Source organism: Rhinopithecus roxellana, chromosome 10, assembly GCF_007565055.1.
Source record: "Rhinopithecus roxellana isolate Shanxi Qingling chromosome 10, ASM756505v1, whole genome shotgun sequence".
Lineage (NCBI taxonomy): Eukaryota > Metazoa > Chordata > Mammalia > Primates > Cercopithecidae > Rhinopithecus > Rhinopithecus roxellana.
The window spans coordinates 73,188,976-73,213,831 of record NC_044558.1 but is presented as its reverse complement, the minus strand read 5'-3'; the positions used below and the strand labels follow the sequence as shown (position 1 = coordinate 73,213,831).

The 24,856-nt window shown below is 37.8% G+C and overlaps 1 protein-coding gene across 1 annotated transcript in view; it reads left to right on the top strand.

Annotated features, from left to right (window-relative positions):
* The window catches only part of CNTN1 (contactin 1), a 441,173-nt gene extending 427,593 nt beyond the window's left edge, over positions 1 to 13,580 (top strand). Inside the window, exon 24 of the mRNA XM_030939730.1 lies at positions 11,623 to 13,580. Coding sequence (XP_030795590.1) covers positions 11,623 to 11,699 — 77 coding nt within the window. The 3' untranslated portion in view covers positions 11,700 to 13,580. The remainder of the gene's footprint in view (positions 1 to 11,622) is intronic.
* The last annotated feature ends 11,276 nt before the right edge of the window (positions 13,581 to 24,856 follow it).

Sequence of the window (24,856 nt, the reverse complement as noted above, 5' to 3'; positions counted from 1 at the left end):
TTATCTGTCTCTGGTCTTTGATGGTGGTGACGTACTGATGGGGTTTTGGTGTAGGTGTCCTTCCTGTTTGATAGTTTTCCTTCTGACAGTCAGAAGGACTGTCTGTTGGTCTTTTGGAGATTGCTTGAGGTCCACTCCAGACCCTGTTTGCCTGGGTATCAGCAGCAGAGGTTGCCGAAGATAGAATATTGCTGAACAGCGAGTGTACCTGTCCGATTCTTCCTTTGGAAGTTTCCTCTCAGGGGTGTACTCCACCCTGTGAGGTGTGGGGTGTCAGACTGCCCCTAGTGGGGGATTTCTCCCAGCTAGGCTACTCAGGGGTCAGGGACACACCTGAGCAGGCAGTCTGTCCGTTCTCAGATCTCAACCTCCGCGTTGGGAGATCCACAGCTCTCCCCAAAGCTGTCAGACAGAGTCGTTCGCGTCTGCACCGGCTCCCGCTACTTCCCCTGTTGGTCTTCAGCTGTGCGCTGTCCCCAGAGGTGGAGACTACAGAGACAGGCAGGCTTCCTTGAGCTGCTGTGAGCTCCACCCAGTTCGAGCTTCCCAGTGGCTTTGTTTACCTACTTAAGCCTCAGCAATGGCGGGCGCCCCTCCCCCAGCCTTGCTGCTGCCTTGCGGATAGATCGCGGCAGACTGCTGTGTTAGCAGTGAGGGAGGCTTCGTGGGCGTGGGACCCTCCCGGCCAGGATTGGGATATATTCTCCTGGTGTGCCTGTATGCTTACAGCGCAGTATTGGGGTGGGAGTTACCCGATTTTCCAGGTGTTGTGTGTCTCAGTTCCCCTGGCTAGGAAAACGGATCCCCTTCCCCCTTGCGCTTCCAGGTGAGGCGATGCCTCGCCCTGCTTCAGCTCTCGCTGGTCAGGCTGCAGCAGCTGACCAGCACCGATTGTCCGGCACTCCCTAGTGAGATGACCCCAGTACCTCAGTTGAAAATGCAGAAATCACCGGTCTTCTGTGTCGCTCGCGCTGGGAGTTGGAGACTGGAGTTGTTCCTATTTGGCCATCTTGCTCCGCCCCCCTCACTATTCTTTTATCATCACTTTCTGTATATTTAAATTTCAGAATTTTCCTTATTGTTAGGTGAAGATTTTATTTTACAAAGAAAAGCAGAAGTAAAATATAAACTCGGACTTAATCTGCATCTACGCTTTGTGAAATGGAAATTGAAATGTGAATTACTCCCAGGTAGGCCAGCCACTTCAATGGCTGTGCTAATTAGGGTCTCACAAAAGAGCCACATGAAACTGAATACAATTTCTACTTTGGGGGTCACCACACCAATTGAACAGAATCTTTTCTGTGTCATCTCCACAGCCCTCATCTGTCTAATGGGTTTTCTGTTCTAAGAAAACTTAGTGGGCAACTTTTTGCCCTCTCCTCCTAGTACTAGAGAATGATTTATCCTACAAATACTGGTACTACTACTAAGTATGCAAATGTGTGTCTCCTAAATATATTTCATCTCTCTTATAATTTTATGGATGACCATACAAGATAGACTTCATGAATGAATAGCTGTAATGTCTAGCCTCATGATAGGGCAGGCTTCCTAGGTTCCATTATCTCACCTAGAAGCAAACATTGTGCCCACTATGACCTTGAGCATAGGCATGAAGACCAGCAATAGATCATCTATTCAAATTCATGTCAAAGAAGGACTCAGAAGAACTCAGTGGGCTTTGTGGGAAACTGTATCTGCTTCCCTTAGCTTGGATTTTTTTTGTTAAGATACACTTACAATAAGTTAAGGAAAATTGACTCTCATGGCCAATTAGTTTCACTCTCTCTTTATTGTCAGTACCCCCAAATATCAACCAGTTTCCACCAAAAATGAGAGAAGCAAAGCAATAGAACAAGCAACTTTTGTGGGGGGATGATTGCAAGAGACAGTCTTTCTTTATCTGTAAATAAACCCATAGGGCCATGTATCTGTTGTTTCTGAAAATGTCCAAGAACTCCTAGTTACAGTGCTCAACTGGTCCCTCAAGACTTGCACTAAAGAGGAACCATTAACTTTGGCATGGTGGAACACATAAATTTTCAAACTTTCTCTCTGGCTCTACTTGTCTTTTTGCCTCAAAAACTAATTTGGAGACGGCAAGGTAGAGGCAGTGGAAGGAATAATTTAGCACTTGCCCCGTATGGCAAAATGTAATGGGCATTTGAAGTTCCCAGTCTTTCTAACTTTGATTGAGGCTGAGAAAAGTTGCTCCTGGTGGTAACTCAGTGTATTCCACAAAGTTGGGGCTGCGAATGTGAGAATGTTCTGTCAAACACCTATTTCCAAAGCCAAGTGCAAAGATTTCCTAATAAACTGGCTCTGGTTATTGGTTAATTAATCATAAATTAAAAACTTGAATGTTATTTACAAAATATTTTGTATATGTTGGGAATAAAACAAACCCATGAAATCCACTATATATAATTCTGTGTATTCTATAGAATAGAACCTAGATCCCAAGGTCTGGGTCTCTTCTGTCTCATTCCAGACCGAGTATATTCTCACTAAATAATCACTAAATAATCAAGTATCTTTTTAATGAATAAACTACATTTCATATTTCAAATTCACAATTAATAGATGGATTTTACCATGCATTGTATCTCCACTATGTAAGTATTAGACTCCCAATTTTACAGGTAAGTAAATGGAGCACAGAGATTAACTACCTTGTAAGAGACCACACACTCAAGTGAGTGGTAACAGTATCCAGATAGAATTGTCTCACTTCGACTCTCATACTTTTGTGTAAATGTCACCTTGCATTTCTAAAGAAGTAGGTAAGCCAGTTTTAAAAGTCCTCATAATTATGGTCTCACCTTGCCCAAAAATATCAAAATTGGGCTTGTTGAGCATGCGCTTATTGGCCAGGAGGCAGCTAGAAGTTGGTTTTATATTTCCCAGCAAATCAATTGGTTATCACTGTACCGGAAATGTTAACTCCCTTCTCAAAGAGGAAAGGCATGCTGGTGATTTGGTGTTTTCTGACAGAGAAAGGGCCAGAGTCAACCGTAAGGAACAAATACAACTGCCAGGATAAGCTGCCAGAAAACCTTGTACCTCTGCCAAACAAACAAAAATCCATTTTGCTTGGAATGTGGGTTTGGGTTCACAATTGCCAAATGAGTAGGAGCAGCAAGATTAGTGGGCTTCACTGGATGGAAAAACTCAGCGAAGCCACTAGCACTTAGATGATCAAGCACTCAATGTATATTTATAAACTAATATCAACTTTGATTAGCATAAATAAGGGGAATATAACAAATATGTTTGCAAATTTTATGGCTCAATCCTAGATGTTCTCAAATATTTATAGTTTGCCTAGAATTATAGACTCAGGGCTGTAGTAAGAACCTTAAGACTTGTAACAGTGAACCCTATCATTTTACCGAAGGAAAATCCACATCCTTGAGAAGTAAAACAGCCAAAGATCACAGCAGCATCAGAACCGTGTCCTGAGCCCAAATATTCTCTGTTGCTAAAGTTATATAACTAGCTATTGACAGAACTGGAAGTAGGTCTTAAGCTGTCTTTTTTCTTCTCTACTTAGCTTAGTATTTGAGTGTTGCTATCTCAAATAGGCAAAGGGAAATAAAATCATCAAAAGAAAATAAGCAAGCTGATACACAGACAATATCATAAAATAGATATTTTAGGGAAAAAACAAAAATCATCAAATGTGCAAGAATTCTGCTGAACCTCAAACCCATTTTATTTTCTGATTTCTTTGAGTTTCTTCTTTAGAAACTTAAAACCAATTAGTGTGACTATCCATTACTCTATTTTGTCAAAGTCATGAAGTGAATGCTTATAATATTTGATCTAAAATTGAAAATGACATTAGCATTTTTCCCAAGAAACTGGTTTGAAGCCAATTCAGCTAACTTTCTAAAATGACACCTCCGTTAATTCTTAACAACATTAGACCATTCATAAAAATAATAAGTTTGATATGTAGTTCAAAGAAAATGTTAACAATAACCTCACTGAATTAACAGCAGTTTTACTGAAAATTGCATGCTAGTTTCCAGGCAAGTACAACTTTTCTACTTACAGGTTTGTAAGTTTTACATCTCAACTCTATTCTATAGTTGCATTGTTGACAACATTTAGACAGGTTGGAAACCTGGAAAGAAAAAAAAATATGCAAGAGAAAATGTGCAAGGAGAAAGAGACAAAGATGGGACAGAAATGCCAAAAATGAATCAAGCAGTAATAATTCAAAGATTCCTTTGTTTCAGACATTTCACAAAATCTCAGTTAATACATTTAAAACATTTATTTTTACCTCAATAGCTTCACATTGACCACGTGTTAATTCATGGAAGTATATGGGACTGCATGAATTTTTAAAAATTATCATTTTCAGAAAATTAACCATACAATAAGTTAGAGTTCAGTGTCTCAAACTAAAACATACCTCTGCTTCTTTTAATGTTTGTTTTCACACATTTCTGCCACAAAGTTTAATAAAATACCTAATTGATTTCTTCACTTATTTCTGACAGCAATCCAATGGAGAAACAAACACAATTTGGGAATCTGCAGAATGGAACACCACCAGTAAAAGAATCCCAGAAAGTTCCCAACTGGTTAGACTAAGTCCAAAACAAAGCTCTTCACCATGAATTTACCATTTTTTCAGACAAATTCTTATGAGTGACTAAATTTGCAAAGTGGCAAACTCACACTAGGCCTTTCTGTACAAATAAATAAGATTAAAAATGCTGAAAAATTCTATGCGCCTACCTTGACTGCGTCCCAGTGGTTACTCATAAAAATGGCTCCAGTACTCTAACAAGTTCACTGAAATTGTTGTCTTCAGTAGCTAAACAGCACACTTGCTCTTCTTGTGTTGATTAGCCTCAAGCAATTGGGAAAACAGCTAAAAGCTGAGAAAGGCAAATTAGAGAGGTTTTTAAATGATACAGGTGAGCAAAGTCCTGAAGCACGTTTTTCCAATTACCACAAAATTACCAGAAAACATACTTGTCCACAGCTGTGGGCAGAATATGATTTCTGTGTGATGGTCCCTAATAGAAAGATTACTGTGGTCAACAAGTTTGGGAGATACTGATTATCCTCTCTTGCTTTGGTGATTCTCAACATGCACTTACTTGCTCTTTTTAGATGAGAATAGTCTCTTTTTCGCCCCAGAACTCCTCTTTTGTTCCTGGATCCACACAACCCTTTCACTGGGGAAAGTACTTTTCCTCCTGAGATAAGAATGAAAGCTACCATCTTCTTATGTGGCCCTGCCTCCTCAGCCAGAGTGATTGGTTGAGGGACGGAAACCTTCTCCAAGCTAGTTCAATCAAAGAAGCCACTAACTCAGCTGCAGTTATTGGTCTGGGGATAAGTGTGTGACCTGATGTTTGCAAAGCAGAGCCTTTCCTTAAGAATTTTTCATTAGAGTTGGGGCAAAAAGATAGCCCAGTCTGTTTGCTCTTAAGAGTACGTGATGTGAGCTAGGAGCTCATGTCTCTCTTGAGAGCAGTCTGAGAATATGAGGCAAATTGTAAAAGAAGAAGAGGTGAAAGCCAGAGACTTGAAAGACACAGGTATTCAATTATCTACTCCAGTTGTTCCTCAGGCCAGTTGTACAACATCAGCTCTTAGGTTGGGGTTCTGTTTCTTAAAACCAAAGATCCCTGACTACCACATGCTACACAAACACTGGAACTGGAAGCTAGACTCTTACAGAAAAACTCAGTATGCCCAGCTCATGCTATTGTTTGCTTTATTTTTTCCAACTACTTTTCCAGAAATACAGTACAGGTATAGAGCAAGAAATAAACATCATCAAATGTAGCAGGAATTGCTACCATTTACTGAGAGTTATCTATTAATCATGCATTTCTGAAATGCTTTACATAAAGCAGTTGTTTCAAACCATGATATGCTTTACATAAAGCAGTTGTTTTCAAACCATGATAAGCAGAGTCCCACATGTTCCATGGGGTGATGGGGTTGGGGGAAGTACAGGTGCCAGCATGAAAATAGAGAAGACAAAAATCTGGTGGTCTCCTGCTCCTAAAAGCATCTTTGAGTAAAACATCCCCTCTTCACCCAGTTCAATAACGGATTTTCATGTATCATTACTTCTGAAGAAAGGTTATGCTAACTCTCTCTCTATCTATATATATAGAGATAGAGATTTATGTATGTATAGATATATATATATAGAGAGAGAGATGTTCAGACAGAAAATATATATAATAGAAAATCTATATATACACAGAAAATCTATATTTTATATATATATACACACACACACATACACACACACACACACAGAGAGAGAGAGAGAGAGAGAGAGAGAGAGAGAGAGAGAGAGAGAGAGAGAGAGAGAGAGAGATGAGACTAATCTCATCTAAAAAGAGAAAGTAAGTGCGTGTTGAGAATCACCAAAGCAAGAGAGGATAATCAGTATCCCCCAAACTTGTTGATCACAGTCATTTTTCTATCAAGGACCATCACACAGGAATCATATTCTGCCCACAGCTGTGGACAAGTATGTTTTCTGGTAATTTTGTGGTAATTGGAAAAATGTGTTTCAGGACTTTGCTCACCTATATCATTTAAAACCTCTCTAATTTGCCTTTCTCAGCTTTTAGCTGTTTTCCCAATTGCTTGAGGCTAATCAACACAAGAAAAGCAAGTGCTCTGTTTAGCTACTGAAGACAACAATTTCAGTGAACTTGTTAGAGTACTGGAGCCATTTTTATGAGTAACCACTGGGACGCAGTCAAGGTAGGTGCAGTATTAGAATTTTTCAGCATTTATTTATATAGATAGATAGATAGATAGATAGATAGATAGATAGATAGATAGATAGATAGATGTCTATATCTATATCTATATATATCGAGAGAGATACATAGAAAGATAGATAGATGTCATGAGATATGTTATTATCCCTATTTTATAGTTGAAGGAAAAAAAGGTTTAAAAAATTTTTGAATTTTTTTAAATTAAAAAAATTAAATAACATGTTCAAGATTACCCAGATTACCCAGCCAGTAAAAGGCAGAGGTAGAGTTTGAACTTTGCTTTGCCTGTTTCCAGAATGTCTGACTCTTAGCTGCCATGTGATACTGTTCCCAGTATACCCTTGTGGCTCATACTAGGACAGGCACTCATTGCCTGCTTTATTGATACTCATATTAGCCAGCTTGTCATGTTAAAATTTAAACAGCTAAAGATCAACCAGAAACCTGTAGTCTGACAAAGCCAGAGTTATTGACTGGATGTAGCAAAGAAACACATACCAGAGCAATCATGGACTATCATGCAGGTGTGAAGGAGAAGTTTCTTATGTAAGGTTTGAGTTCCTGCTGAAGAATTCTGAAGAGGGTAGAAATAAAGTGGCAGTCAGATCTCGACTAGTTTCTGTTTCTGAGGTGGGCATAGGAGGAGCAACGATTAATTAGAGCTGGGGGCTGTCATGAGTGCAGTCCAGCAACTGAGTATTCCCACTAATAGATGGGACAAGTAGAGCAGGTCTGGGGCACCGTTGGTAACAGCACCATCCACTCGGTGAGGAGGTCATGATGGCATTCTACAGCAGCTCTGTGATCTTGGTAGTGTTTCCTGTAAACTTTACAGCTGGCATTATCCATGTCTGTCATACGAATCTGAATAAAGGTTTTGTTATTTTTCTGTCTGAGCTGATTTTCACTCTGGTCACAGGGATGTTTTTACTCTTTCAGTTCTCCAAACGTGCTGCTAACCCAGCAGGAGTTTTACTGAACTCAACAATTTTCAACACAAATATCCATTCATGTGTACCTAATACACCTTATGTATATTAGGCACACCTCTAGGCAATGGGGAATCAACCATCTAATAAAAACATTTCTTTCGTATGGCTAGGGCCATTAATAGACCTTGGAAGAATAAAAAATAATGTCGGGGCCAGGTGCGATGGCTCACGCCTGTAATCCCAGCACTTTGGAAGACCAAGACGGGTGGATCACGAGGTCAGGAGATCGAGACCATCCTGGTTAACACGGTGAAACACCGTCTCTACTAAAAAAAAAATACAAAAAAATTAGGCGGGCGTGGTGGCAGGCTCCTGTAGTCCCAGCTACTCGGGAGGCTGAGGCAGGAGAATGGGGTGACTCCAGGAGGCTCAGCTTGCAGTGAGCGGAGATGCGCCACTGTACTCCAGCCTGGGTGACAGAGCGAGACTCCATCTCAAAAAAAAAAAAAAAAAAAAATTAAAATAATAATAATAATAATAATAATAATAATAATAATAATGTTGAACCAGGACTAGTTGGAGGACTCCTGGACTGAGTAGTGAAATCAATGCCTTCTGATATTATATTATGAATTTTGAATGTCATCTCTTTCATAGGAAAATCTATTTTCTGAGGAAAAGTAATCATAGGAAGATATAACCCCTTTCTTTGCCCAGGTTCCTAGAAGTTAGATAGATTATGCAATAGAGAATAAAATGAAAAGAAATATCAGGGGTCCCACTGAAGGTCACAGTGGTTTCCTTCCACCATCTTCTTCCTTAGACTTCCTGTGCTCTGTAATAAAAAAAAATTCAGGGCCCACAATGGAGGCATAACTCAATCATTTAACATGATAGGTTGGGTACTTTCTATGTACTAGGCTTGGTATTAGTCAACACAGCTAAAATATGATTTGGATATCATCTCTGTCTTGAAGTTGTTCATAATCTACAGATATTAGCAGTTGTGGTCACAAAATGTGACACCACAAAGAGAAAATTCTAGATGTTATGGCATCATTAGCAATAGGCAAGCAGTAGAAACGGAGACTGCATCCCAGTGTCCAGACTGAAGCATCAGAAAGGAGGTTTGTATTAAAAACCAAGTAGAGCAGTTTTCTACTTATCAGAAAGCCTGCAGTACTGCTCAACTTTTAATTGAAATTTCTGTTTTCAGCATCTCTCTCCCTATAGCAGGAATTCCTCCTGAAGGAAGTATTAAATCAAAGTTTAGAACTAAAAAAATCAAGAAATTCCCATGGAAGAGATACAGTACTCCAAATTGGTTTTACATTTCTTCTGATAGGGAAAAATTACTCACAAGATCAATGATTTGTTCATGCTTAACATTCATCAGCTACATGAAAAGGAAAATATATGTTTACTATATACCATATAAGTAGCAGAATTATAATTGTTAGCAGTATTCTGATATATATATGCTGTTAGATTCAAAATCAATATATATTGAAAAACTCCTCAAGAATATATGTCATTTAAAATGACATTAAATAGTACTTCAATTAGGTCTCTAATTTATGTTTGGGATGTGGGAGAGAAGTGAAGATGAAGACCAAAATTACATAAGCTTGAGCCATTAGAGAAATTAAATATAACACACATAAACATGGGGAGTTTATTTCAAATATCCTGATGTCAAAGCCACAAATTATGAAATTGTATTTGGTTTCATACTAATACCAAAACATCAAGATGGCATCCACAATTGACTAAATTTATTTCGAGCAGCCACAGTTTGTACTTTGCCAACCCACAAATTCAGGCAAGTACATAAATGTGTCCCCGTCACAGATGTAATTTGTGGTCAAAAGACAGAGCATTGCGGAGTCCCTGCAGTCATCCTCAGACAAAAAAGGCTTCAGGAAAGATCATTTACACTGGGTCAAACATTGAAGTTTAAAGGTTTTACTCTGTGATTGAGGTTTATTATCGGGCATCTTATCAGAATAAAATAATGTGTGGTCTGTGGCATATTTTTAAAAATATGTAGAAAAGTAGAAGGTAAAAAAAAATTACAAGAATACAAAGACCTCTTAGAAAGTTTATGTGTTAGCTATTTTCCGTGTGACATTTATTATTTTCCTTCTGTGCCCTTGCCTTGACACATTAAGTGCAGAGTGCTGTGTCCTTCTGCATTTCTGAAACTGGTCCCTTGCTAAAGTTATCTGCAGGAACACGGCAGAGAGGTCAAAAGAGCACGGCCTTAGCAGCTGGACAGATCTGAATTCTAATCCCGTCTCTGCCCTCTAGTGACTACTGGACTTGAGCAAGTCATTTTACCTGACTCAGTTACAAAATATATAAAATTGGGGTAATAAGATCTACCATTGTATGTTGTTGTAGTCATGTCATAATATACGTAATGAGCCAACATAGTCTTGTAGCTAAGTAGCATCGCTCATAGTAATGATAAGTTTACTATTGTTATTGATAGTGTCCTTAGGAGCTCTGCTGCTCGAGGGCTGTTTATATTGCCCTTATTATCTGCGCTGACATTTTGACACTCACTTTCCTGCTCATTTCTAAGAACCACTTTATCTGTATCTGATAAAGCTTTCCCTCTTATGTTTCCAGGCAGCACCAAAAGCCCCAGGCAGGGCGATGTTGAAGACAAGCAAGTAGAAAGACACTATTATCTTCCACCTTATAGGGAACATGAATGTGCTTTTAATGACGAGAGATTCAGGAGAAATGCCCTAAATCTCCCTGAATATAAAAGGACCATGCTAAAGAATGAGCTGTTTATGGTCACTTTTAATATGATAGATAATAATAATTTATTTGGTGGTTTCAAATTTAGAGAATAAACTTTCAAAAATTAACAAAACCTGTTACATTTGTAAGCCATTGACTACATTTTTTAGGCCTTCACTCATTCTAGCAGCATGTTCATTGAAGATAGTACCAGCCAGGCATAGTGGCTCATACCTGTAATCCCAGCACTTTGGGAGGCTGAGGCAGGAGGGTCACTTGGGCCCAGGAGTTTGAGGCTGCAGTGAGCTATGACTGAACCACTACACTCCAGGCTGAGCAAGAGAACAAGACTGTGTCTCTTAAAAGATAATAATCAATTTATTAAAAAAGAAGATAGTGCCTAATAGTTATGGACACTGGGAAGAAAGAGTATGACTTTTTGGTCCTACTTTACAGCAGTTTCTCAAAAATTCTCATGTCGTCAGGACCCATAAACTTACTTGATTATAGGAGTATCCCTTCTAAGTGTCACCCAAGATATGAAATAAGTCCATAGCATATTATAATACATCATTTCAATTTTTAATTCACAGTATAATATCTCAGGGCAATTGTTCTTTAGGTAAAAATTGAATGATACTATTTAATATTATCAGAAATACATTACTTAAATCATTCCATATAAGTGTATAAATGTCTTAAAACCATTGGGATGTGAAATTATGCAAGATCTACCTAGCATACCTATGTTGTCATTATCTCAGGAAAAATTATTTGTATATTTACTGTTATCTCTTTATCTTATTTTTATAAAGCTTACTTTTTTAACACCTGTGTATACGTTTCTTGACCTTTTGCCTTCTGGTAGGAATTTGGGACAGCCAGATCATAGGGACAACATACACATTTGTGATCATATTATTTTAAATGATTAATTTAATCATGTTGTGTAAACAATTCACATGATCTCACACACAAAATCTTTGATCAAAAGCTTTTGTTTTTCTTAAATCATATAAGCATAAGAGACTCTGTTTTGTAAAAGGACCCATTTGTTTTCCAGGGCTATGCAATCTTGCCTTAGCCGAAGCAGACTCAATGAGCAATAGTGGCGTTTATCAATGAAATAATATGCACACTTTCGGTTTACCTTGTAGGTGCACCCGCCTCATCACCAAGTCTTCTCGGCTTGCTGCTGCCTGCCCTTGGCATCCTTGTCTACTTGGAATTCTGAATGTGTTGTGATAGCTGCTGTTCCCACCCCAGCTCAGAAGACATCCTTCATCCCTTGGATGACCACAATTCCTTCCAATTTCTGCGGCTCCATCCTAAGCCAAATAAATTATACTTTAACAAACTATTCAACTGATTTACAACACACATGATGACTGAGGCATTCAGGAACCCCTTCATCCAAAAGAATAAACTTTTAAATAGATATAAATGATTTTTAACTCGTTCCAATATGCCTTATAAACCATTTAACCTGATTCTGTGACAGTTGCATGATTTAACCCAATGGGACAAGTTACAGTGTTCAATTCAATACTATAGGCTGTAGAGTGAAAGTCAAATCACCATATACAGGTGCTTTAAATTTAATAACAAGTTGTGAAATATAATAGAGATTGAATTGTTGGTTGTACGTGGTAAATGTAAGAGTAATACAGTCTCTTGTAATTTCCTCACTGTTTTGGGTACTGCATATTATTGAATGGCCCCTATCATTCATGACATCTTGAGTTTAAAGTGTAACAAATATTTTGTCATAAATCCCGTTATCAAATCATGAGTTGAAAGATTTTGACTATTGAAAACCAAATTCTAGAACTTACTATCAGTATTTTTATTTTCAAAGTAAATAATTTTCTAAATATTTGATTTTCAGAATCATTTTTTTAATAGTAAAGTTAACATACCATATAAAGATTTTTTTTTACTTTTATATTCTACTCTGAAGTTATTTTATGCTTTTCTTATCAATTTCAAATCTCAAAAATCACAGCTCTTATCTAGAATATCATGATATTGCTATATTTGTTCATATGTGGAATGACAAATTTTGAAAAGTAGAGTGCTTCCTTTTTTATTGAGATGTGACAGTCTTTACACGGTTAGGAATAAGTGACAGTTAAGTGAATATCACAATTACTAGTATCTTGGTTTTTCTGCTTCATTCCTAACTATTACGTTTCTTTATTGCGGATGTCAGATCAAAAAGTCACCTATAGGTTGAAAAAGCTACAGCATTCCATTTTGCATAATAATAATAATAATAATAATAATAATAATAAAATTAGTTTTAAGCTCAATTCCCACTTCAATGCAATACTGAAAACGGGCTAAAAATGCCAAATCAATATATTGCTAATGGTACTTTGAAGAGTATGCAAAACTGGAAGGCCAGGAGGAGGCAAATAATATGTCTTTCCAATGGTGTCTCCCAAGTGTTGGTGCTTTGGATTTTTATAAGTTGTGAAAAGGAAGATGCACATTTATTCATTCTCCATGGTGTGCACGGAAATGTGTTTGAATGTGGATGTAAAAGAAATCGAGTAATAAAGAATTAGCTGGCTCATGAACTAGTGCAATGTTGGATGCTTCAAGAGGTATAATCCTATTTTATTAGCACAGACTTGCTAGCTAATTAGAGTTTATCTTTTTAGAAAGGATACCATATAGGTTCGTAAAAAATATTTACAGGAAGCAAAATAGATCTATTACTACTTTACCCCCCTTTCTTTAATTTGTGTAATTTTTGTACTATATATCGATGTGTAAATGTTTAGAGCCTTCATTATGAAAAATCAATAAATATGTCATTAGTTTACATTTAACTCTTTGTTATAAAATGAAACTTTTAAAAATAAGTGAAATGGATGATTTCCCAGTGGAAGTACGTCAACAGTCTTAAGATCATTGCAAGATTTCATAAAATATTTAAGTATTTGAAAAAGAAACAAAATGTCTTCATACTTTAGGGAAATGAATACTCTGTATACCTTCTGTACAAATGTTTGTGTTTTCATTGTTACACTTTGGGGTTTTACTTTTGCAATGTGACCCATGTTGGGCATTTTTATATAATCAACAACTAAATCTTTTGCCAAATGCATGCTTGCCTTTTATTTTCTAATATATGACAATAATGAGCAAAACTGGTTAGATTTTGCATGAAATGGTTCTGAAAGGTAAGAGGAAAACAGACTTTGGAGGTTGTTTAGTTTTGAATTTGTGACAGAGATAAAGTAGTTTAAAATCTCTCGTACACTGATAACTCAAGCTTTTCATTTTCTCATACAGTTGTACAGATTTAACTGGGACCATCAGTTTTAAACTGTTGTCAAGCTAACTAATAATCATCTGCTTTAAGACGCAAGATTCTAAATTAAACTTTATATAGGTATAGATACATCTGTTGTTTCTTTGTATTTCAGGAAAGGTGATAGTAGTTTTATTTGATACTGATAAATATTGAATTGATTTTTTAGTTATTTTTTATCATTTTTTCAATGGAGTAGTATAGGACTGTGCTTTGTCCTTTTTATGAATGAAAAAAATTAGTATAAAGTAATAAATGTCTTACTGTTACCCAAGAAAGAACAACTGTCCTTTCAATTTACCTCAAGTTTCAATTTATTTTTAGAAGGTTTTCATTACAAGTTCAATAGCAGGAAATAAATATTCTGGTTAAGCAACAGTTCAGTATTTGAAGATACTACAAAAAGTACGCACATAGAAACACACACAGAGTCATTATTACATTGAAATAAGATCACCTGGTAAATAACTTCAACCCATGAAGATGTCAGTAAATATCAATGTAAACTGAAACACTAAAGCAAGCTGCTAGATGCTAAAAAAAAATGAGACTTTTTAACCCAGAATGAGCTGAGCCTGGAATAGCGGTATCTGCATAATGGCATGAATCTATAGGAGGAGTCTGCTACAGGTAAAGCTTCTGAGTCCTGAGGCAGGCTGGGCCCAGAAAACTGCATCCCATGGCTGCCTGTGTTCTGATAGTGGTTTCGCATTGGAATTCTCATCTCCCTTCCTGTTTCATGAAGCGTGCTTTGCCTTGGATTCTGGTTTTCCTGTTTGGACGTTGTCTCTGTTTCTAGACCTTAAGTATTAGGTCTAGATTAGCTCGCTTCTAATATTTTGTATTTGGTATTTGACCTTCGACTGACCCCAACTCAGATTCTCCAGGCTTTGGGAGATCAAAGCTTCTTTCTGTGAGAGTGTGTTCCATGTTAATGATTCTCAAACCTGGTTGCCCATCAGGATCACCTGGAGAATTAGAAAAATTAAAATGAATTCCCTGGACCCCAGTCCAGATTTATCAAATCAGAATCTGGGGACTGACCTATATTTTGGAGGGAATGTTCAGTACTATCTGATAGGGAGTTAGGTTTGAGGTGTTCATGATCACTGCAGGCTGGATTAACTGATAGTGTCAACTGAAAGAACAATATATTTCAATAGCATGTCTACATAACTTAATACCTCTTAAAAAAAAAGAATCCATAACCTTGGCTTGCCTAAAATGCTGATTTGTTTATAATTATTCTTAGTTTGTTCTACATCTTAATATCAAAATACAATGCACTTTTTGTCTAGCAAAAATATACCCGACCTTGTTTGTATCCAGACCACAGACAAAAATGCACCTCAGAAGATTTCTCTTCTAAAGGAATGTGGACTTTTTCTTTTTCCTTCTTGATACTTGGAAAACGAATTAAATTTTAATACTAATTTCTCAAGTCTATCATCTTCTGGAGGTTGCTAATTAAAAAAATGATGAAAGCCTCCTCCAAACTTCAGTATTTGTTTCTTCAGAATAGACATATGATGACTTTGAATGAATTGACTTGTAAACTAGTTTATAGGTTTCACCATTGTTCATCCTATTTTAAAACCAAGTTTCACCTTTCCATTACTAGAAATAAGTCCGCTGCCTGGGGTAATATATATCAGTTCTTACAATGCCATTACTAATTTTGCTCTAGAATTCAGTCAGGCTCATCCTCAAGCACAACTGTGAAGTTAATCCTTTTTCATTCAGGATCATTTTCTTTCACAGATGCTGCCTTGAAAGCAAAGCTAAATATCTTAATCTTTTCTTGCATTTGTTTCCCAGAACTGCAGTAAAAATTACCACAAACTAAGGGGCTTACAACACATAATTTATTTTCTCACAGTTCTGGGGGCTGTAAGTCTAAAATGAAGGTGTCAGCCTGCCTTCTGGAGACTCTGAAGGAGAATCTGTTCTAAACCCCTCTCTCGTTTCTTTTCATGGTTGCAGGCAGTGCTTGATATTCTTTGGCTTGCAGCTGTAACACTCCGATCTCTACCTCTTGACACATGGCATATTCCCTGTGTGTCTTGGTGTCCACATTTCTCTCTTTTATCAGGACACCAGTCACTGGATTATGGACCACCTTAATATCCAGCATGACCTCAATTTAATTACATATGCAAAGACACTATTTCTAAAGGTCACATTCACAGGTACTGAATGGACATATATTGTCTCAACCTAGTATAGTTCTCATTTCCTCTTTTTAAAACCTGATACGCATCACTCACACTAATGTGGATATGACTGAAATGCTGCTCTAAGCATCTTTTCAGAAAGCATTTATGTTGATAGTTTACAACAATATGGATGAAACTCAAATGCATTATGCTAAGTGAAAAGAAGCCAGATTCAAAATGTGGTGTGATGCCATTTATAGAACATTCTGAAACAGTCAGAATGCTAGTGGTTGCAAGGAGTTAAGAGGAGGTGGAGGGTCTGACTGCACAGAAGCAGCATAAGGGAACTCTTAGGGGCGATAGAACTGGTTGTGGTGACTCAAATCTGTGCATTTGTCAAAACTCACAAAATTGCCCAGCAAAAGGGTGAGCTTTACAGTATGTACATTAAAACAACTTTTTTAAAAATGAAATTTTGAAAAGATCATGACCATTGGACAGATCTGTGATAATATTTTAATGCTACCTGTTATTACCTATAAGATCTTGGACAAGAAATGTGACATTCTGAGGTGCAGTTTCCTCTTCTCTAAAATAGGGATAACACTTCTCAGTTGTTCAGAATTCTTTTAGTTGCAAATGACAGACACTCAACTCCAATAACTTTAAGGAAATAATAAAAAAAGAGTCTATTGGCTCAAATAATGTAGTCTCTAAGATGGAATAGATATAAGGGCTTTAGTAATGTTCTCAGGGTTTCTCTTCATCCATGGATTCTGCATCTCTGGCAGCTTATCTTTTTGTGGAAGGAATCCAGGGTGCTGACATTTCCAAACCTACGTCCTCCTGATCAGTGGTCCAAAAGTATTAGAGCCTCTCTCACTCTGACTTAGCATACATAGAAAATCTCAGTGCAGACTCAGATTATTCCCAGGAATGTAGTATATTTCATTTGCCATTTTGGATAGTCTGTCTATCCTTCTGGGTAGTGAAAAGGTGGCACAAACATTGTAATAGAAATATCCACCGGCCAGGCATGGTGGCTCATGCCTATAATCCCAGCACATTGGGAGGCCGAGGAGGGTGGATCATCTGAGGCCAGGAATTTGAGACCAGCTCAGCCAACATGGTGGAACCCCACCTCTACTAAAAATACAAAAAATCAGCTGGGTGTGGTGGTGTGTACCTGTAATCCCAGATACTCAGGAGGCTGAGGCAGGAGAATTGCTTGAACTGTGAGGGTGGAGGTTGCAGTGAGCTGACACCGTGCCACCACTGCACTCCACCCTGGGTGACAGAGTGCAACTCTGTCTCAAAAAAAAAAAAAAAAAAAAAAAAAAATTCCCACCAGGACTAGATGGAGTAGAGAAGGATGTTCCCCTAGAAGAAATATCAGATGCCTGTCAGCACGAAAACCCTCCTTTTACCACATCTTAAATGTACACTATTCCTGGTGATGAAAGGTGAGGGGAAACCGTGGTCAATCAGTCCCATCTACACTGCTTTTATTATTTCTAAGAATGACATGAATATTCAAACAATATTCAACAAGTTTCCAATGGACTTCGAAACTTCATTAGAAAAGCTTATCCACATTACACAATCACTTCAAGTAATCACAGGGAAGGGACGTGTCACATTAAAGTGTTGCAAACACATGCACTATTTTAAGTGAACTATATTCATTATTCACAAAACCTCAGTGGCATATAACAGTAAAAACTGCTCACACATTTGAACAGTAGTAGGTCAGATATGTTGCTTTGCTTATCTGAACTAAACTCCCTCACATATTCAGGAGTCAGTTGACTGTCAGCTGTTCTAAGCTGCCCTTAGATGGGGCCTTTAGGGTAACTTGGCTCCGTTTCACTTTTCTCCCATTCTCCAGCAGGCTAGACCTGGCACGTTCTCACAGCTGACAGAGGTGCAAGAAAGCGTGTGGAAACATGTAGCTACTCTCTCAAACTTTTGTTTGCCTCATGTCTGCTAACATCCTATTGACCAAATCGAGTCATATTATAAACCCGGAACCAAGAGGCACGGTAGGTCACCCACATATGTGGGTGGGCATTTTAAAGGTACAGCAGAGGATATGGACATAGGAAGTACTGAAGAATTGGAGCCAAATGATGTAATCTACCACAGATACTTACCAAATGCCACTGGCTCTAACAGGCCATCAATTTTACTATTAGAAAAGGAAAAACATTTATAATTAAACTATAACACAATGCTTGTTTATCATGTAGAATTGTTATTCTTATTGAAACAGCTATTTATTTGGACATATGTTTTTATGATGTTATACTCATGCATAGGCAACAAAGAAGCTATACAAAAATTGTGCTAAGATAGTCCGACAAATTCTTTACGTTTAGAATAAGCCTCATAAATCACTCCTAAACTCTCAGTAGTTGATATTTCTATTTTGTCACAAAATGTCATATTTTGGTGGTAGTGGTGTCTACATCATTACTTAAAGGATGCTCCAGTATTTCTTTCAAGCTTCTGATGCCTATTCTGCCAGTGTTTTCTCAATCTTACCAGTCATCAACAGAAAGTTATTGTGGCCATTGAAAAAAATATGTTCATAAACTCTTCTCTTCAAGAGGTAGAAAGTAATTCTGGTCCCCTTGAGAGTGGGCTGAATTTAATGAATCACCTCTAGAGAATGGGATAAAGCAGAACTGACAATGGAGGACTTTGGAAACTAGGTCATTAAAAACCAGTGTGGTCTCCATCTTAATCATTCTCTCTCTCTCTCTCTCTCTTAGATCAATGGCTCTTTGAGAAGCCAGCTGTTATGTTCTAAGGGAATTCAGCCAGCCCTGTGGAGATATTCATATAGTGAGAAACTGATACCTCCTGCCAGCATCCCTGTGAGTGAGCCATCTTGCAAGCATATCAGCCTGTCAAGCCTTCAGATGAATACAGTCTAGGCTGAAAGCCTAACTGCCATGTAATGAAAGACCTTGAGCTAGAATCGCCCAAACGTCTGCTTCCAGGTTTATGACCTTCAGGAGCTATCTGAGATAGTAATAATTTGTTGTTTTAAGCCACTACATTTTGGAGTAATTTATTATATAGTAATAGATAACTCTACAATTGGCATATGATTAAGACTCTTAAGTGACTTGCTGACAAAATTTTTTTTCTTTTTTTAAATTATACTTTAAGTTCCAGGGTACATGTGCACAATGTGCAGGTTTGTTACATATGTATACATGTGCCATGTTGGTGTGCTGCACCCATTAACTCGTCATTTACATTAGTTATATCTCCTAATGCTATCCCTCCCCACCCCTCCCCACAATAGGACCTGGTGTGTGATGTTCCCCTTCCCGAGTCCAAGTGATCTCATTGTTCAATTCCCACCTATGAGTGAGAACATGCGGTATTTGGTTTTCTGTTCTTTTGATAGTTTGCTGAGAATGATGGTTTCCAGCTGCATCCATGTGCCTACAAAGGGCATGAACTCATCCTTTTTTATGGCTGCATAGTATTCCATGGTGTATATGTGCCACATTTTCTTAATCCATTCTGTCACTGATGGACATTTGGGTTGATTCCAAGTCTTTGCTATTGTGAATAGTGCCGCAATAAACATACGTGTGCATGTGTCTTTATAGCAGCATGACTTATAATCCTTTGGGTATATCCCCAGTAATGGGATGGCTGGGTCAAATGGTATTTCTAGTTCTAGATCCTTGAGGAATCACCACACTGGTTTCCACCATTTTAAGCAAATGAATTTGTCCAATTTGACCAATAGAAATAACAAGGGTAACCCTATATGCCCAACTACTCTATTTTCATGTATTTTTGTAGGCTATAATGATTTAATTTCAATGCTGAATTATAAGACACTTAAAAAGCATTCAAATTCATGTGTTATCTCCAAAATATTTCCAACTCCATTGAAGTAATGATGATATAAACAGTTATGATAAGGTGACTTCTGTGTAGGCAATAACAACTCCGCCATAGTTGTCTCCTGGCTAACAGCAATTGAAAGATACCATTAATTTTAAGATGCATCCTATTTTAAGAGATGTTAACATATTTTTAAAATGTGTGGACTAGAAATATGGTACTTAACAGTTCTTATGAACACTTGCAGCTTCTTTGACTAAATTTAGGGTAAAGAAGATGAAAGTTATATCTAGGTTAGGATGTTGAAGAGTAATTGGTTTACTAAAGATGCAAGACTCCAGTTTAGTTGTCTGGAATCCCAGTGGGAACTGAGATGGGCATGGCTGTCCAGGGAAATAGTTTTTATCTTTACAGCTATCATAAAGGCAACAGCTCAAAGAATTCTGTCTAACTCAACTGTTTCACTATTTCTTTACATCTTCACACATTAGTACAAGCCCATGCATGAAATAAGGACTCAATACATACATAGTGAATGGATTGTTGAATAAAAAACAGAGGTTTTAGATTTTCAGTGTTTTAGCATATTTTCTAGAAATATTTTTATGTTACTTGATTGATAATTTGCTTATTTCACATATTCTAATATCGTGAGAACTCTTTACTAAAATAACAATTGGTTTTTGACAATGCTGTTTACAGGTTTAAGTCTGTAAAAAATTGTAAGTGGAGAAAAGGCTCATTGAAGGATGATCACTAAAGAGGAAGAAATTTATCTACAGTTGTACACCTAGGACATATCCAGGACCTCCTCTTCTGAGTATTGTTTCTGCAACATGTCATTTCTAAATGTTTGCACCACAGGAGTGCTAGATCATATTAACATAAGCAATAATACTCTACAGTTTGTGGCACACACTAATGCACTATGCACAATGTCTCATTTATTATTTATTTTTTGTATTTATTTATATATTTTATTATGTGTTTCTCTATTTTAACTCCAATCCCACATCACACCATGCTTTCACTATCATGTATTCAATGCTTGTCCTTTCAATTAATCTTTATTTTATTTATATACTATTACATGAACAATAAATAGGATTCATATATTTGGTTTTATTTATATAAATTATATTTTGCTGCATATTCTATTCAGCTTCATAGCTCTTTTGGTTAACATTACTTTTTCTGATATATCTATATGTATGTCTAGTTTATTCCTCTGGTTAATTTTGGTACATTTTATCCTTTTTTTCCCATTCTGTTTTATAATCTCCCCATTAGAGATAATTTTACAGTAAACATTTATTTGCATGCTTCTTTATGTACCTCTATGGGAATTTTCTGGCATATACATTCGGTAATAGAATTACTAGATTATTGTGCATGTGTATAATATACTATTTATCGTGCATATTCACTCATTCAACAGCATACTTCTCCTTTTCATGTTGAGGATACAGCAATGAGAAAAATTAAGTCATACCAATTTGAAAAAGGTGGCTCCAATTTTTCACTTCTTTCAACAGTTGAGGATTTCCATTTTCTCATCCAAGCTTGGTATTATATAGATACAAAATTTAGCCAATCTGGTCATGTATAAAGTGTTTTAGTTTACATTTCTCTGATTACTAAATGTTCTGACCACCTCTTTGTATAATTATTACTTACATATTTTTCTTTTGTGAATTGTCTGGTCATAACAAAACATTTTAACATTCTATAGAAATCTTAAACATACACATACTGATATGGTTTGGCTATGTCCCCTCCCAAATCACATCTTGAACTGTAGTTCCCATAAACCCACATGTCATGGGAGGGACCCAGTGGGAGGTAATTGAATCATAGAGGCAGGTTTTTCCTGTGCTGCTCTCCTGATAGTGAATGGGTCTCTTGTGATCTGATGGTTTTATAAAGTGCAGTTCCCCTGCACATGGTCTCTTGCCTGCCACCATGTAAAACATGCCTTTGCTCCTCCTTCACCTTCTGCCATGATTGGGAAGCCTCCCCAGCCATGTGGAACTGTGAATTGATTAAACCCCTTTTTCTTTATAAATTACCCAGTCTCAGGTATTTCTTCATAGCAGTGTGAAAATGGACTAATACACTAAATTGGTACCAGTAGAGTGGGGTACTATAAGGATATCCAAAAATGTAGAAGTGACTTTGAAACTGGGTAACAGGCAGAGGCTGGAACAGTTTGGAGGGCTCAGAAAAAGACAGGAAAGTGTGGGAAAGTTTGGAACTTCCTAGAGATTTGAGGAATAGCTTTGACCAAAATGCTAATAGTGATATGGAAAATGAAGGCTAGGCAGAAGGTGGTCTCAGATGGAGATGTGGAATAAAGGTGACTGCTGTATATTTTAACAAAAAGACTAGTGGCATTTGCCCCTGCCCTAGAGATCTGTGGAACTTTGAACTTGAGAGACATGAGTTAGGGTATCTGGTGAGAGAAATGTCTAAGCATTTAAGAGGTGACTTGGGTGCTGTTAAAAGCATTCAGTTTTATGTATTCACAAAGATATGGTTTGAAATTGAAACTTATATTTAAAAGGAAAGCCAAGCATAAAAGTTTATAAAATTTGCAGCCTGACAATACAATAGAAAAGAAAAACGCATCTTCTGAGGAAAAATTCAAGCTGACTGCAGAAAATTGCATAAGTAACAAGGAGTCAATTGTTAATCACAAGACAATGGAGAAACTGTCTCCAGTGCATGTCAGAGGTCTTCATGGCAGTCCCTTCCATCACAAGCTGGTAGGCCTAGGAGGAAAAAATGATTTTGTGTGCTGGGCCAACAGCTTTGCTGCTCTGTGTAGCCTCAAGACTTGGTGCCCTACATCCCAGCATGGCTAAAAATGGTCAATGCACAGCTTAGGCCACTGCTTCAGAGGATGCAAGGCCCAAGCCTTGGTGGTTTCCATATGGTGTTGGGCCTGCGGGTACACAGAAGTCAAGAATTGAGGTTTGGGAACCTCTGCCTGGATTTCAGGGGATGTATGGAAACACCTGGATGTCCAGGCAGTAGTGTGTTGCAGGGTCAAAGCCCTCATGGAGAACCTTTGCTAGGGCAGTGCTGAAGGGAAATCTGGGGTAGGAGCCCCCACACAGAGTCTAAACTAGGGCACTGCCTAGTGGAGCTGTGAGAAGAGGACCACCATCCTCCAGACCCCAGAATAGTAGATCCACTGGCAGCTTGCAACATGTGCCTAGAAAAGCCACAGACACTCAATGCCTGCCTGGGAAAGCAGCCAGAAGGGCGCCATATTCTGCAAAGCCATATGGTCCCAAGGATCATGGGAACCCACCTCTTACATCAGCCTGACCCAGATGTGAGACCTGGAGTCAAAGGAGATCATTTTGGAGCTTTAAGCTGTGATGGCCCTGCTGGATTTTGGACTTCTGTGGGACTTGTAGCCCCTTTTTTGGGTCAATGTCTCCCATTTGAAATGGGTGTATTTACCCAATGCTTGGATCTCCACTGTATCTAGGAAGTAACTAACTTGCCTTTGTTTTTACAAGCTCATAGGTGGAAGGGTACTTTCCTTGTCTCAGATGAGACTTTGGACTGTGGACTTTTGAGTTAATGCTGAAATGAGTTAAGACTTTGAGGAACTGTTGGAAAGGCATAATTTGTTTTGAAATGTGAGGACATCAGATTTGGAAGGGGCTGGGGCAAAATAATATGGTTTGGCTGTGTCAGCATCCAAATCTTATCTTGAATTGGAGCTTCCATAATCCCCACATGTCATGGGAGACAACCAGTGGGAGGTAATTGAATCATAGGGTGGTTTTTTTTCTTGTAATGTTCTCATGATAGTGAATAAGTATCACAAGATCTGATGGATTTATGAAGGGCATTTCCCCAACACACGCTCTCCTGCCTGCTGCCCTGTAAGATGCGCCTTTGCTCCTCCTTTGCCTTCCACCATGATTGTGAGGCCTCCCCAGCCATGTGGAACTGTGAGTCCATTAAACCTATTTTTCTTTATAAATTACACAGTCTCAGGTATTTCTTCTTAGCAGTATGAACATGGACTAATGCACATATGAGCAAGCGATTTCACTTATGGGTATATATGATAGAAAAACATGTGCATATGTGCACCAAGTATCAGAATCTTCATGCTAGCACTGTTCATAATAGCTCAAATTTGAAATCGACCTAAATGCCCATCAATAATAGCTTAGATAAATACACTGTGGTATTGTGTTAGTCAGGTTCTCCAGAGAAACAGAATGAATAGGATAGAAAATAGATAGATGAAAGATAGATAGAAGGACAGAGATTTATTATGAGAGACTGGCTCACATGATTATGAAGTCCCCCCATTTCCTATCTGCAAGCTAAAGGTCCAGGAAATGTGGTGGTATAGTTCCAGTTCAAGTACAAGGCCTGAGAACCAGAAGTGCTGATGTCAGGGCAGGAAGTGATGGATATCCCAGCTCCAACAGAGAGAGTAAATTCACCCTTCCTCTACCTCTTTGTTCTGCTTAGGCCTTCAACAGATTGGATGATGCCCAGCCACACTGGTGAAGACCATCTTCTTTACTCAGAGAGATTTAAATGCTAATCTCTTCAGGAAACAACCTCAGTGGCATACCCAGAAATAATGTTTTGGCAGCTATCTGGGTATCCCTTAGCCCAGTCAAGCTGGCACAAAAAATTAACCATCACAGGTAACTTTCATATAATAAAATATTATACAACAATGAATATGTAGAGCTTATTACTACATTCAACAGGAATGTATCTTACATACATAAATGGGATGGAGAAGCCAAACGCAAAAGCATACATGCTGGAAGATTACTTTTTAAAAGTTCAAGGACAGCAATTGCCATGGATTGATCATTACACATTTGAGCACATATCAAAATATCACACATACCCCCAAAATATGTACAACTGTTATATATCAATAAAAAGTACAAGAACAGGAAAAATGGGTCTATTTAATTAGAAGTCAGGATATTGGTTATATTTGGAAAGGCAGGTGAGGGTAGTGACTGTTAGGGAGTGTGAAGGGAC